Raw genomic sequence first — 13,016 nt, 5'->3', positions numbered from 1 at the left:
TTGAAGAACCATGCACATCATCCAGTTTGCATGAAAGTACTATTGCAACTATTGAACAAGATAACAAGATGCATGATTTAAGTGAAAAACAGTTAGGAGAAGATTTAGTTGTAGTTGACCATGAAACTACCACATTGTTAGTCTCTGTAAATTTAGATCCAGGTGAATGGGGAAATATTGATGAAAAATTACGAATGGTTTTAATTGAAATGGGACCTGTTCAAAAGAAAAATATAATATATCCCAGAGATACATAGTCGTAAATTTGGCAACACGTATTATAATAGAAAAATGGAAAATGGGGAGCTCGTGTCAAGAACATGGCTCATTTGTTCCACAACTTTAAATTCTGTTTTCTGCTTTTGTTGCAAACTTTTCGCACCTACTGAATCAAGTAGTTTTGTAGAAGGTTAACGATTGGAGAAATGTAAGTACAACTTTGCATAGACATGAAACTAGGTTAACTCGCGTGAAAAATTTCTTAAAATGGAAATACAATTAGTTTCTTTGCAATTATTCAAGAAATATACAATTTCTTTTCATTCTCTTACAAATGTTGGGCAATCCTTTTAAAGTTCATAAAAAAATTAAGATTGAAACAGCCATCAGAAACGCGATGGGAAAGTAAAATTAATGCAATCTGCCCTCTATGATATCAATTAGGAGAAATTTATGATGCACTTTTTGAAATTTTAAATAATGAAAATTTTAATAAAGAAACTCAGCATGAAGCACAAACATTATTTGCTAAAATAAAGGACTACAAATTTATTTGCTCTCTTATAACTTGGCATGATTTACTTAACAGAATAAACCCTGAGTAAAATGCTTCAAGACAAAAATATGAACATTACACTTGCTTTAGAATCTATTGAAAACTTAAAAATATTCTTACAAAAGAGTATCGATCAAATACAAATTTTAAAGAAGTTCTAAAAACGGCAAAAGAACTGAGTGAAGAGGTGGATGGAGAACAAGAATTTAAAACTGGTATGGAAGTTTGATGACGAAAGAAGACACGACATTTTGACTACGAGCATCATGACGAAACGCCACAATCGCCAGAAGATAAATTTAGAGTGAATGTGTTTTATACACTTCAAGATGTTGCAATGTGTTTCTTAATAGAACGTTTTGAACAACTAAAAACATATGATAATTTCAATTTCTTATATAGATTACTACTAATTAATAATGAAGATTTAAGAAAAAATTGTGACGATTTAGAGAATCTCTTGAAGGACAGCGACAATAAAGACGTGAATGCAATACAACTATATGACGAGTTATGTGCTTTCCGGGATATTTTTCGGAAGGATAATTTAAATATTCAAAACTCTTTCGATATTCTTAATTTTATTGTGTCCAATAATTTATCTTTCCCTAACTTTTCAATTGCTTTAAGAATACTATTAACCTTACCTGTTAGTGTAGTGAGTGGTGAACGTTTCTTTTCCAAGTTGAAATTGATTAAAACCTACTTAAGAACAAATATGTCACAAAAAAGGCTTGTTAGTTTGGCATTAATAGCTATTGAAAATGATATATGTGCGGAATTAGATGTTAAGACCATTATTTCTAATTTTGTGAATATGAAATCAAAAAACCCTAAAATTTTAATTTAAAAAATTTCTAGTATATTTATGTAATTTAATTTATTTTCTGTTATTCTGTAAAGATGTTATTTTTTGAATACTTATATTAAATGTTCTAATTATTTCTGAATACTTATATTAAATGTTCTAATTATTTCTGAATTCTTTTCTTATTTTCTCATCTATCTTGAGTTTCTTTTATTTTCCTAAAAGATAGTTCCAGTTATAAAAATTATTTAAAAAATTTTACAAGTTACTAAGAATTTAGTAACTTGTAAATTGCAAGAATTTTTTAAACTTTAGTTCAAATAAATTTTAATTTTAATTAAAATTCATTTTAATTTTGTTAGGCAATTTGGGTTGGTGAGAAGGCTATAATCCCTGTATCATTATATTCAATGATTAAAGTGAAGTGGCTTTATCAAAATTTGCTTTAACTTTTGAGAATTTTTTGAATATTTGGCTTTTTAATGATTATCGTGCCTAGTTAACATCCCCGTTCATTACATTTAGCGAACCAACGTGTGGCTGTTCTGTCAAAATTTATTTAAGAAATTTCAAATGATTTAAATTTTTATTATCGTAAAAGAACCACACATGCCCGGATCGTTACAAGGGTGCTTAAATAGAAATTGCATGCGGGCGGCAAAGACCCTAGCGCCAGTTCTGGGTGTAGCTATGTCCTTTATTCACCTCACTCATCTGTCACTCTTATAAGTTACTCGAGTATGACATACCTTTACAAAGACATGCTGTCCTCCACAGTATTCTTATTCGCCCATTCCTGAATTTTGTCTTTCTACTTCTCTAATAACTTTATCACCACTCTCTGAGATACTGGAGGCTTGAAGTAACTTGAAAAAGTTCTGTTTAGGTTCTAGAGCAGGGTTTCCAGACTATCTAAAATAAATTTAAAAAATTACAAAAAAAAAAAAGATATAAAATTGATAAAAATGGGGGAAAAAATCCTTAGCCTACCCACAGTACAAATGTACTTTTTTTTACTTATAACCTTTTGTGAGTGGGGACAACTTCAAAAAATATATATATATATATTGGTTTTGACACACTAATGGTTTTGAAAGTATGAGGTGGAGGTGGGCAAGACAGGATATTTAATGTGGTGTTGCTACAAGCCAAGGAACACAGAGGGTGGGAAGCAGATGATGTTTAGGCAGTTTAGCTTCGCAAGTGCAAGAAGAATGATTTGTTATGGGAGATTTTAACTACAGTAGTATAAGCTGGGAAGAGAAAAATGCATGTAGTAATAAGGGAATGGAATTTCTAGAATTCTTGAGGGACAAATGTCTTAGGCAACATGTAATAGAGGGATCAAGAGGTTCAAGAGTTTTGGATTTGGTCACAGCATCAGAAGAGCTGATAATAACTGAGATAACATCCTCCACCACCCCAGTTGGAGAGAGTGACCATGTGGTTTTGACTTGGAAGATGAGTAGACATGCAGGAGTATCAAAGAAAAGGGAACATGTGTGGAATTATAAGGCAGGTGATTATAATACTCTTACATATCAATTTGGGGCAGTTCCATGAAGGGCAGAATTAGAAGGCCAGGATATCATTAGTGCTTGGGAAATTGTGAAGGAATATTTGTTAGCAGCAATAGTAAGCTGTATTCCACGAGTGAAGAAGAGGACACAATATGGTGTAAAGTGGATGATAAACAATATCAAACAGGAACTGAATGTGAAAAAGAGATTATGGAAGAGATATAAGGAGAGGGCTGGAGAGCAGATGCATGAAGAATATAAGACTCAGGCAAGGAGAGTGACTAGTATGGTGAGGAAGGCAAAACTGGAATATGAGAAGAGATTGGCCCTAAGATCTAAAGAAAATCCTATGGGATTTTTTAGCTATGTGGCCAGTAGGATGAGAAATGATTGTGGAAGAATGACATTGTGGTATTAAAATGGCAATTGAGTGATTGATGCAGAGGACATAGTGGAATTGTTCAATGAACACTTTATTGGAGTAATTCATCCTGGAGGAGTAAATTTTAATACTAGAGGGGTTCGAGGTTTAGAGGTGCAGGAGGAGAGTGTGTTCCAAATACTGAGTACTCTGGATGTCAGTTAAGCTGTGAGACTGGATGGTATTTTACCATGGGTTTTGAGAGAATGTGCTAAAAAACTGACAGCTCTGTTGATCTGGCTTTTAAATGCAAGTCTGGCTACAGGAAAGCTACCCAAGGAATGGAAGGAAGGTAAGATAGTGCCATGGCATAAAGACACATCCAGCAGACTGGATGTGTCTAACTATAGGCCAGGTTGTGTTTCATTAGTAGTTGTGAAGATCTTGGAGAAATTAGTGAGGGACCATATACAACATTGGGCAGATGAGGGTAATGTTATCTGTGGGAGTGAACATAGATTTGTTAAGGGGTGTTCTTGCTTTAGTAATTATAACTGCCTTTTATAATAAAATGACAAGAGCAGTTGAAGAGGGAAAGGCATTTACTGTCATTTTTTTGGATTTTGCAAAGGCATTTGACAGGGGGTGTCACGTGATAAGCTGATATTTAAGTTGCAGCACATGGGTTTAGATGTCAGATTAATCAGCTGGATTCAGGATTGGCTATCTGATAGGTATCAGAAAGTTGTGTATGGTGGGGCAGTATCAAGGAGGCAGAAGTTTACAAGTGGGGTTTCACAGGAATCAGTACTGTGACCTGTGTTGTTTAACCTTTATATCAATGACATTGGCAATGGATTGCAAGGGGATATTCAGTTGTTTGCAGATGATGTGAAGCAGGGAAGGGTTTTTAGTAATAGTGCAGATATATGGCAGCCTGCAAGAGGATTTGAATAAACCAGACAGATCGGGAAATGATTGGGGGGGTGTCAGTTTAATGCAGCAAAATGTAAGGTCTTGAAGTTTAGAATACATCAGTGGGAGGCTGCATACTCAATTGGAGGGGCTGTACTGGAGGAAGTAGGGGAGACGAGATCTGGTGGTGATGATTGACAGAAACCTTAAATTCATGGAACATGCAAAGGTGGTGAAGGTAACCCAGAGGATTGCTGCAATACTGAGAAGGACACTGACCTGCAGAGATAAGAGTTATTGTTCCATTTTATAACACCCTGATCAGACCACACTTAGACTATTGTTCTCAAAGTTGGTCCCTAGGATTTTGAAGGGGATAAATTAACTGCAGAAAGGGTACAAAGGCAGATAACAAAGATGGTTTCAGGACTGTACAATGTTAGTTATGAGGATCGGCTGAGGAAATGTGGACTGCAGAGTTTGGCAGATAGAAGGAGAGGTGATATTGATTGAGCCTTAACTGTTGAGAGGTAGTTACAGAGTTGCACTGTGGAGTTCTTTCACTTGGTGGAACAGCAGGAAGGAGCAATGACAAGGGGCCATCCCTTGAAGTTAGGAAAGGAAGCTGTGAGCAAGAGGGTGAGTGGTTTCTTTGCATGGAGGGTGGTTGAACTGTGGAATGCATTGCCTGATAGAGTGGTGAGAGCAAGAACAGCCAATGAGTTTATGGAGTGGTATGATAGACTTCGTGTTTCCTAGGAAGGACCTCCCACGATGAGTCTTTTGACTCCATGGAGGACTTAATAATAATAATAGTCATTCCTCGACTTACGTCGGGGTTCTGTTGGGAACAGTTACATCTGGCAGGACGTAAGTCGGTACATTAAATCAACAGCGTTATAGGGATTAAGAACTTAACCATAATAAGTATACTGTCATTTTAATTTTTAAACCTTATTATTCTGTGCATTACTGCCACTATGAAACATGAAAATAATGACCCAAATCTTCCTCCACAATCATATCTTCATTACATTCCTTATGTGTGAAAGACCAGGCTGCAGCTCTTCTGATGTAACTTTTTATTTTTTGATGAAAATGTCCAATGTACTTTGCTTATTCCTCTTCTTCTTTTCATCATAAATTTGTTTATAACAAATAAATGCATCATATACTTTCCTTTCTACTAATAAGTAGCATTCAACATTGAGATCCATGTCTTCGGTAATTTGGAGAACATCGCTAACTGCAGAAAACATTTCTGCAAGACACTTCGCTGTAAATTGTTTAACTTCCTTTTCTTGTTGTTCCTCCAGTTTGGCCAATTCTTTGTTGGTCAACTCTTCATGGGCACTTTCTGCGAGTTGAATTATGTCGTTGTCATTCACTCCAACATTCAGAGATATCTCCGAGATATCTGCTATTGTTTGCTATTTGTTTAAAACTTCCAAAATCATGCACAAACCTTTTTAATGACTTTTTCCATATGCCACTCATACATTGAGAGGTCACTTTGTCCCAAACCACAACAATATTTTTAATAACATGAAAAATATTGAGTGCTTTCCAGAATTGCATATGAGTGTGATCATTTCCTTCGGTAACAGAAATGGCTTGTGAAAAAGTTCTCTGTAGATAATAATAGAAAGTTATCCATAGAAACAGTAATAGTGCGAAAGAGGAAGAGAGAATGGGAATACAAGAGGAACAGGGAAACGGGGGAGCTCAGGTGGATAGGGAGTCATGGCATAGAGAGAGAGTGTATTTTGAAAGTGAGAGTGATTGTGTATGAAGATGGAATATATTGCGACGTGGGTGGAGAAGTTGAGACTGAGCAGATGTATGTGGTAAGCGGTGATAAAGGTGATTAAGCAAGTGTGGTGGGGAAATCGCAACCAACACATGGCTTGGGTAGGACTGGCTATAGACCTAAGAATGAACTGCTGTGTCTGTTTACAAATGCCAGAAGTATCCGGAATAAAGGGAATGAAATGGTTTCAGTGATTGAGTTTATTCGCCCCCAAATCATTGGAATAAGTGAAGCATGGTTGAATGAAGATGATATTGTAATGGAAATGGAAATGTACAGTATTTTTTGCGAGGATAGAAAGGGGAAGAAGGCAGAGGGGGTGCTGCTGATGATATCAGGGGAGTTAAGTCCACATAATGTAGATATGAAAGGGGGAAATAGTGGCAATGGTTATGAGGCAGTGTGGTGTAACGTGGAGGTTGACAGGAAGACGTATTTAGTTGGATGTTGCTATAGACCTGGGAATGTGGACGGTGGTGATGAAGAAATGTATAAACAACTTGGATTAATGAAAAAAGGAAGGGTGATTATTATGGGTAATTTTAATTGTGGTGGTATAAATTGGAATGAAGAGATAGCTTCTGGGAATAAGGAAAATGAATTTCTCGAGTGCTTGAGAGATAACTTTCTCAGGCAGCACGTTAAAAAGGGCACGCGAGGATCAAGAGTTCTAGATCTCGTCAATTCATCAGAGGATGTAATTGTTAGAGGTGTTTCACATTTTCCTCCAGTTGGTGGAAATGATCATGAAGTAATCACCTGTGTTGTGGCTAGTCATATGCAGACTTTTGTGAGGAAAGGATATATGTGGAATTATAAAGCTGGTGGTTATGACAAGCTGAAGAGACAGTTTCAAGCTATAACGTGGAACGAGGATTTGAGTGGTAAGGAAATAAATGCTGTATGGTAAATGACAAAGAAATACATAACAGCATCAGTGTATGACCGTATTCTGAAGGCCAAAAGATTGAATAAGGTAGGTGTAAAATGAATGAATGTGGAGCTTAAACATGAAATCTGAAAAAAGAAGGTACTTTGAAGGAAGCACAAGATGAAAAATGGTGATAATTAGTCACATAACGAGTATAAAGAACTAGCCAGAGAGTGACTCTCTTAGTAAGGAAAACAAAAGTAGAGTATGAGCAAAAATTGGCAATTCAGGCAAAGAAAAATCCTAGAGAGTTTTTTAGATGTGTGGCAAGTAAAAGGAAGAATGATCATGGTAAGATGAATTTAAAGGATGAAAGTGCTAGAATAGTAACTGCTGCAGAAGCATTGTTGAGGTATTCAGTAATCAATTTATAAGGGTATTTCATTCTGATCAGGGTGGAATCATGAGGAACTTAAGTGTAGAGGACATATGAGAGAATGGCTTGCGTGTGAGTGAGCAAGAGGTATTTGAGGAAATAAATAAACTTGATTTCGATAAGGCAATAGGATTTGATGACATATCACCACTCATCTTAAGGGAATGTTCCAGGGAATTGGCAGTAGCATTGGCATGCCTGTTTAATAAGTCTTACAACAGCACAAGCTCCAAGGGAGTGGAAGGAGGGTAAAATTGTTCCACTGCATAAAGGTGGTGATAAGGCTGTAGCTTCAAATTATAGGCTGGTCTGTATGTCTGGAGTTGTGGTGAAGATTGGGAGAAGTAGGATACAGAAATGGGTTGATAACAGCAGTATTCTCTGTGGTTATCAGCATGGGTTTATGGGTTTGTTAAGGGGAGATCATATTTCACTAACTTATGTACTATAACAGGGTAACAAATACCTTAGACAAGGGAGATTCATGTACAGTGGTGTACTTAGATTTTGTAAAGGCTTTTCATAGACTGCCACATGATAAGCTCTTAAATAAATTGAATAACAGACCTGAGTTGGATCAGTGACTGGCTATCAGATAGGTATCAGAAAGTTGTATATGGGGTGCAGTATCCTGAAAGAGAAAGGTCACCAGTAGTGTGCCGCAGGGGTCAGTTTTGGGGCCATTGTTGTTTAAGTTGTACGTTAATGATATTGGGTTGGGTTTAAGTAGTGATATCCAGCTGTTTGCAGATGATGCAAAACTGGGGAGAGCAATGCAGAGTCAAGCAGATGTTATTGCCTTACAAGAAGACTAGAATCGATTGCATGATTGAGCAGGTAAGTGGAACTGTCAGTTCACTGTTGCCAAGTGTAAGGTTTGAGATTTGGTAAGCGACGATGGAATGCAAAGTATACACTTGGTGGGGAAACTTTAATGGAAGTAGAGGAGATGAGAGATCTAGGAATGATGGTGGACAAGGACCTGAAATTTAGGGACAAAATTCACAAGTTGTGAAGACATCACATCGGATAATGGCAATAATGCGGAGGACCCTGACATTCGGAAATAGAAAGGTTATGTGATTACATTGTATAAGGCCTTGATCAGGCCTCATATAGATTGTGCTCAGATCTGGTCGCCCGGTTTTCATGGTGACAAGGATATATATATTGGAAAGGTCCCGAGAAGATTCACAAAGGGAGTCAGTGGTCTTTGGAATGTGGAGTATGTGGACAGATTGAGAGAATGTAAGTTGCAGAGCCTTTGAATAGGTGGAAGAGGGGGAGGATATGATTGAGACCTACAAGCTAGTTAGGGGTTGTTATCAGGTTGATATGGAAGAAATTTTTCATAGAATGGGAGAAGGGAGTAGAACAAGTGGCCATCACTGGAAACTATATAAGGAGGGTGTGAACAGAGAAGTGAGGAGTAGGTTCTTTGCATGAAGGGTGGTTGGTGATTGGAATGCATTGCCTGAGTGTGTGGTGGGTGTAGACACCTTGAATCGGTTTAAGGCACAGTTGAGTCATCCATGACTTCTTATTGCTCTGATAATGAACTGGAAGAGTATGCTACCTAATGTTTTTGAAGGCTCATGGATTCTCACTGTGCCATGTCACAAATGGTTTCAGTTTATATCCAGCCACATTACCCCCCCCCTAACAGAATCATTATATGGTCTTTAAGAGCTTTGAAACAAGGCATCGATTTTAGCTTTTGGTGGATGAATGTCTGCTGGGATATTTTTTTTCCAAAACAAGGTCTCATCAATATTAATTTTATCCAATAATATCCCATAATAATTTTATCCAATTTCTCCACAAACTCTTTGGCAGGCTTCTCATCGGCACTTTCAGATTCACCATACATTTTCACATTATGCAGCACAGAACTCTGCTTGAATCTCATGAATCAATCGTAAGAAGCTTTGAATTCGTAGTCGTAATCAGTCCCTGCTTTCTCCTTCAACATGTTGAAGAAACTTTTTTTTTAGTGCCTTAGCAGTTATGGTCATAATGCTAAGGGGGTAGGCACTTTTGGTTCAGGTCCTCTATTCATGATGCAAGTAGCTTTTTCCATATCACCGATAGGACCTTGTTCTTGCTTTGTTACTGTCGTCGATTTAACGGAAATAGATCCTTTCATAGCCTCTACAATTTCATCCTTATTTTTCAAAATGGCCATCACTGTAGAATGAGATCATCAGAAGTCATGTGCGATCACATTGACGGGCTTACCAGCTTCATGTTGCTTTATAACTTGCAACTTCATTTCAAGATCAATTGCTCACCTCTTTTTCTGTAATTTTTCACTAAGTTTTTTGATTCAGCATGTAGGGGGCCATGTTGCACAAAATGGCAAAATATTTAATGATAAACACACAAATAACATATTTCTCAATTACAAAATCAACAGAACTGTTGAAGACGTGCCCATTGCCGACTGAGGTTGGCTGTTGTCATTGCACATAATACTTGTTGCTAATTAGAAACTTTTTACATTATGCTCGGTTGCGTCTTGTTCGAAAGTATAGTCAAAAATGTTATTTATTCCCTTATGAGATCATGGATATATCTTCGTACAGACGTAAGTTGAGGAGTGATTGTAATAATCATCGTAGCTATTTCCTTTGTCCACCTCAGTTTTCACTTCATTATAAAAGAAGTGAGCAAATTACTAGGGCAACACCTATCTTTTACAAAGCCATGCTGTCCTCATAAAGCTTCATATTCCTATCCACCCATTTTAGATTATGCCATCAGTTTCTGCAATATTTTTACTACCTCTTGTAAGATACTACAGAGCCTGTGTAGCTCAGTGGATGTGGCGTTTGCACACCACGGCACTTGGCCGCACGAAGGACGACTTGACTTCGAGTCTAGTCGGCGACTAGAGGAAATTTTTCTAAGCCTTTTTTCAACCAGTTCCCGAGTTAGTCGATCTCTGGCACAGGCAGGCGGGTTTTTTCTCCCAGAAACTCTGGTTTTTCGTCCCAGAAACTCAAGAAAATCGACCGTAGAACCCACATTATTTCAGACATTAAATACAAGTGTTAGGGACCACGAGATGGTGACACTTGTTGAGCCATCACTCTTCACTGCATGCCGCTTAATTAGGGATAACCTTGGGCCAGCTATCTCTGATTGGGTACCAGTGGAGATTGAGCTGCCCACTCAGTCTCCAAAAGTTAGATAGGGCTAAAAACAGCCTTGCCTACTCCCGATATACAGGAATAAAAAAGCTGTTTTTTTTTTTTTTTTTTTTTTTTTTTTGTAAGATACTGATTGGTCTAGAACCTGCTGTCTCTGTCTGGGAGCCTCCATTATGCAGCGAAACTATTTTGCCCTCTGTCTGTTCATTTGGTTCCTTCCCAGAAATGACATTTAAATTCAATGCTAATTCCTATCTAATCAGTGACCATAGTTACATTAAGATTCTGCAATATCCTAAGCATTTCCACATCATCTCACTTTATTCCCATTATTAGTCTCTTCACGCTGCAATATCTTCACTTGGATACACCCTTGCAAAGTGATCATTCAGTAACTCAACTATTTTATTTGCTTTTATCACCTCCCTGCCATCAACATTGATTAATGTTATTCTTCCAGAGTCATTTTTCTTCTTTCTTGTCTTATCAAAACTTTTGTGTATTGGAACAATTTTATCCATATTTATCATATTTTATATCAGCATGGGAAATTATCATGTATATTTTAGCTATTATCCATGATGGATAATGGATAAAATAAAATACAATATTGTTTAGCTGTAGTATGATGTGATCCTAAGAAGATCACGTATAACTGTCATTTAATTATTTTATCTTTTTTTCTTTGTGCATATTTCCTTTAAAATTAATATTTTTGATTTTTCTTCTATATTGCAAGCTGTGCATATAGAGAACCTTTTTTTTTTAACTATGTAAAGTAAACAATGATATGGTTTATAGACTTTCCATGCCTCCAGATGCACCAAAGTTAGAGTCTTATCAGTTAGAGTCAAGACACTGGATAGTTACAGATGAAAATGATATAGAAAAGAATGTGAATGGACCTGGTGTAGTAGGTAAGTTGTGTGCATGGCTAATTTAAAATTTTATTTTTATAATAAGCCACTCCTTACATAAAAGGAAGCCTCAGCAAAAAATATTGAAAAAATGCTACTACACAATTACAATCTGGCTCCCACACTTAAGTCAATCCATATTTTAAATTTAATGGAAAGTAATTATGATGAACATCAGAATTCTTTCCACTATCTACTGCAACCTCTCTCCCATCAGAGCACCAAATCCTTTGTTTATACTTTAGAATATGTGGGATTTTATATCACGTTATCTCCACTGACCAAATCATCAGCTAAAACAAAGATTCTATTTACAAATGGGAACACTACAGATCTTAAAATGTTAAGGTGTGTGTGTGTGTGTGTGTGTGTGTGTGTGTGTGTGTGTACGCACGCTTATATGTTGAATAACAGTGCTTAATAGCTGAACATCTGGTATGCAAAGTAGGTCCTTTCCTGGACAGTTAGATCCCTTCCTAGACATTTTGATTTACAAAGTTCCTCAGGAGAGGCTTGTGTGGGTTTAATGCAACCATAGGAGACTGGGTTAAAACTTGCTTCTGATTTAAAACTGAGGTGCCAACATTTGTTATCACTTCTTTGACTGCCTCAAGATTATGAGATCACTGTCAATGGATTAAAAAAAAAAAAAAGAGTAAGTGAAGACAAAACAGAAAGCTTTGAATTATCTCTTTGTATATATTAACTTGTATGCAGGTGTCATGTAAACCAGAGATTCGGTATTCTGGAAGACAGAGAGGCAATAGCAGATAGTGATTTTGATGAGTGGTTTAAATGTAGTCGCCTGTAACTTGTACAATGGCATTGGCTCATTTTTTTTCCCCTCATGTTCCCTTTATGCAAGGAATAGTTACGATATTTTTAAAATCATTAGTAGGGATAATAGCATAGGTGAGTACTAGTAATGTGATGTTGTGTTCAGGCAACATTAGATGACATTTAGACAGGAAGTAGTTTCTGATCTATTTCTGTTAAATAGGCTTATAATATTGCCAAGTTTTTGTGCAGTCTTTAACTGAAAATTACAGAACACACAAAGGTGGTGTGTGTGTGTGTGTGAGAGAGAGAGCTTGGTGATTTGCAACTGATAGCCTCCTCGTAATTGAGGAAGCTACCAGTTGCAACGTATTCCATCTAATCACATATGAAGGAATGTCCAAAGCATGGTCTGCCAGTTCCAGACTTGCTAATAATAGTAACAAATGTAATTTTTATGCTCTCCAAGGTGGATGTTAACAGATCTTCCTGTCTGTCCGTAGTAGGCCAACTCACAATCACAGGGAATTCTATACACTCCAGGATATGCTAGGAGATGGAGTTTATCCTTAGGAGAGCAGATCAGAGTTGCCAATTTAATATGTGGTTTGAATGTTTCAGCAAAATAAAACCTGTTCACATTAAACCACCCCATATTTATTGGGGTACCTAAA

At 36.9% G+C, this 13,016-nt stretch overlaps 1 protein-coding gene across 5 annotated transcripts in view; it reads left to right on the top strand.

Moving 5' to 3' along the window:
- The window catches only part of LOC150104071 (F-box only protein 3-like), a 345,412-nt gene that overhangs the window by 284,233 nt on the left and 48,163 nt on the right, over window positions 1–13,016 (top strand). For all 5 annotated transcript variants that reach the window (XM_090396738.1, XM_090396742.1, XM_090396741.1 and 2 more), the window contains one exon: window positions 11,450–11,565. In XM_090396738.1, the coding sequence (XP_090252864.1) occupies window positions 11,450–11,565 (116 nt within the window). The remainder of the gene's footprint in view (window positions 1–11,449; window positions 11,566–13,016) is intronic.

This window comes from Typopeltis vanoorti, chromosome 8, assembly GCF_054136105.1.
Source record: "Typopeltis vanoorti isolate ZY-2024b chromosome 8, IOZ_Tvanoo_1.0, whole genome shotgun sequence".
In the NCBI taxonomy this organism is placed as follows: domain Eukaryota; kingdom Metazoa; phylum Arthropoda; class Arachnida; order Uropygi; family Thelyphonidae; genus Typopeltis; species Typopeltis vanoorti.
Note: the sequence above shows the minus strand (reverse complement) of the source record. Positions and strands in the feature narration are given on the sequence as shown.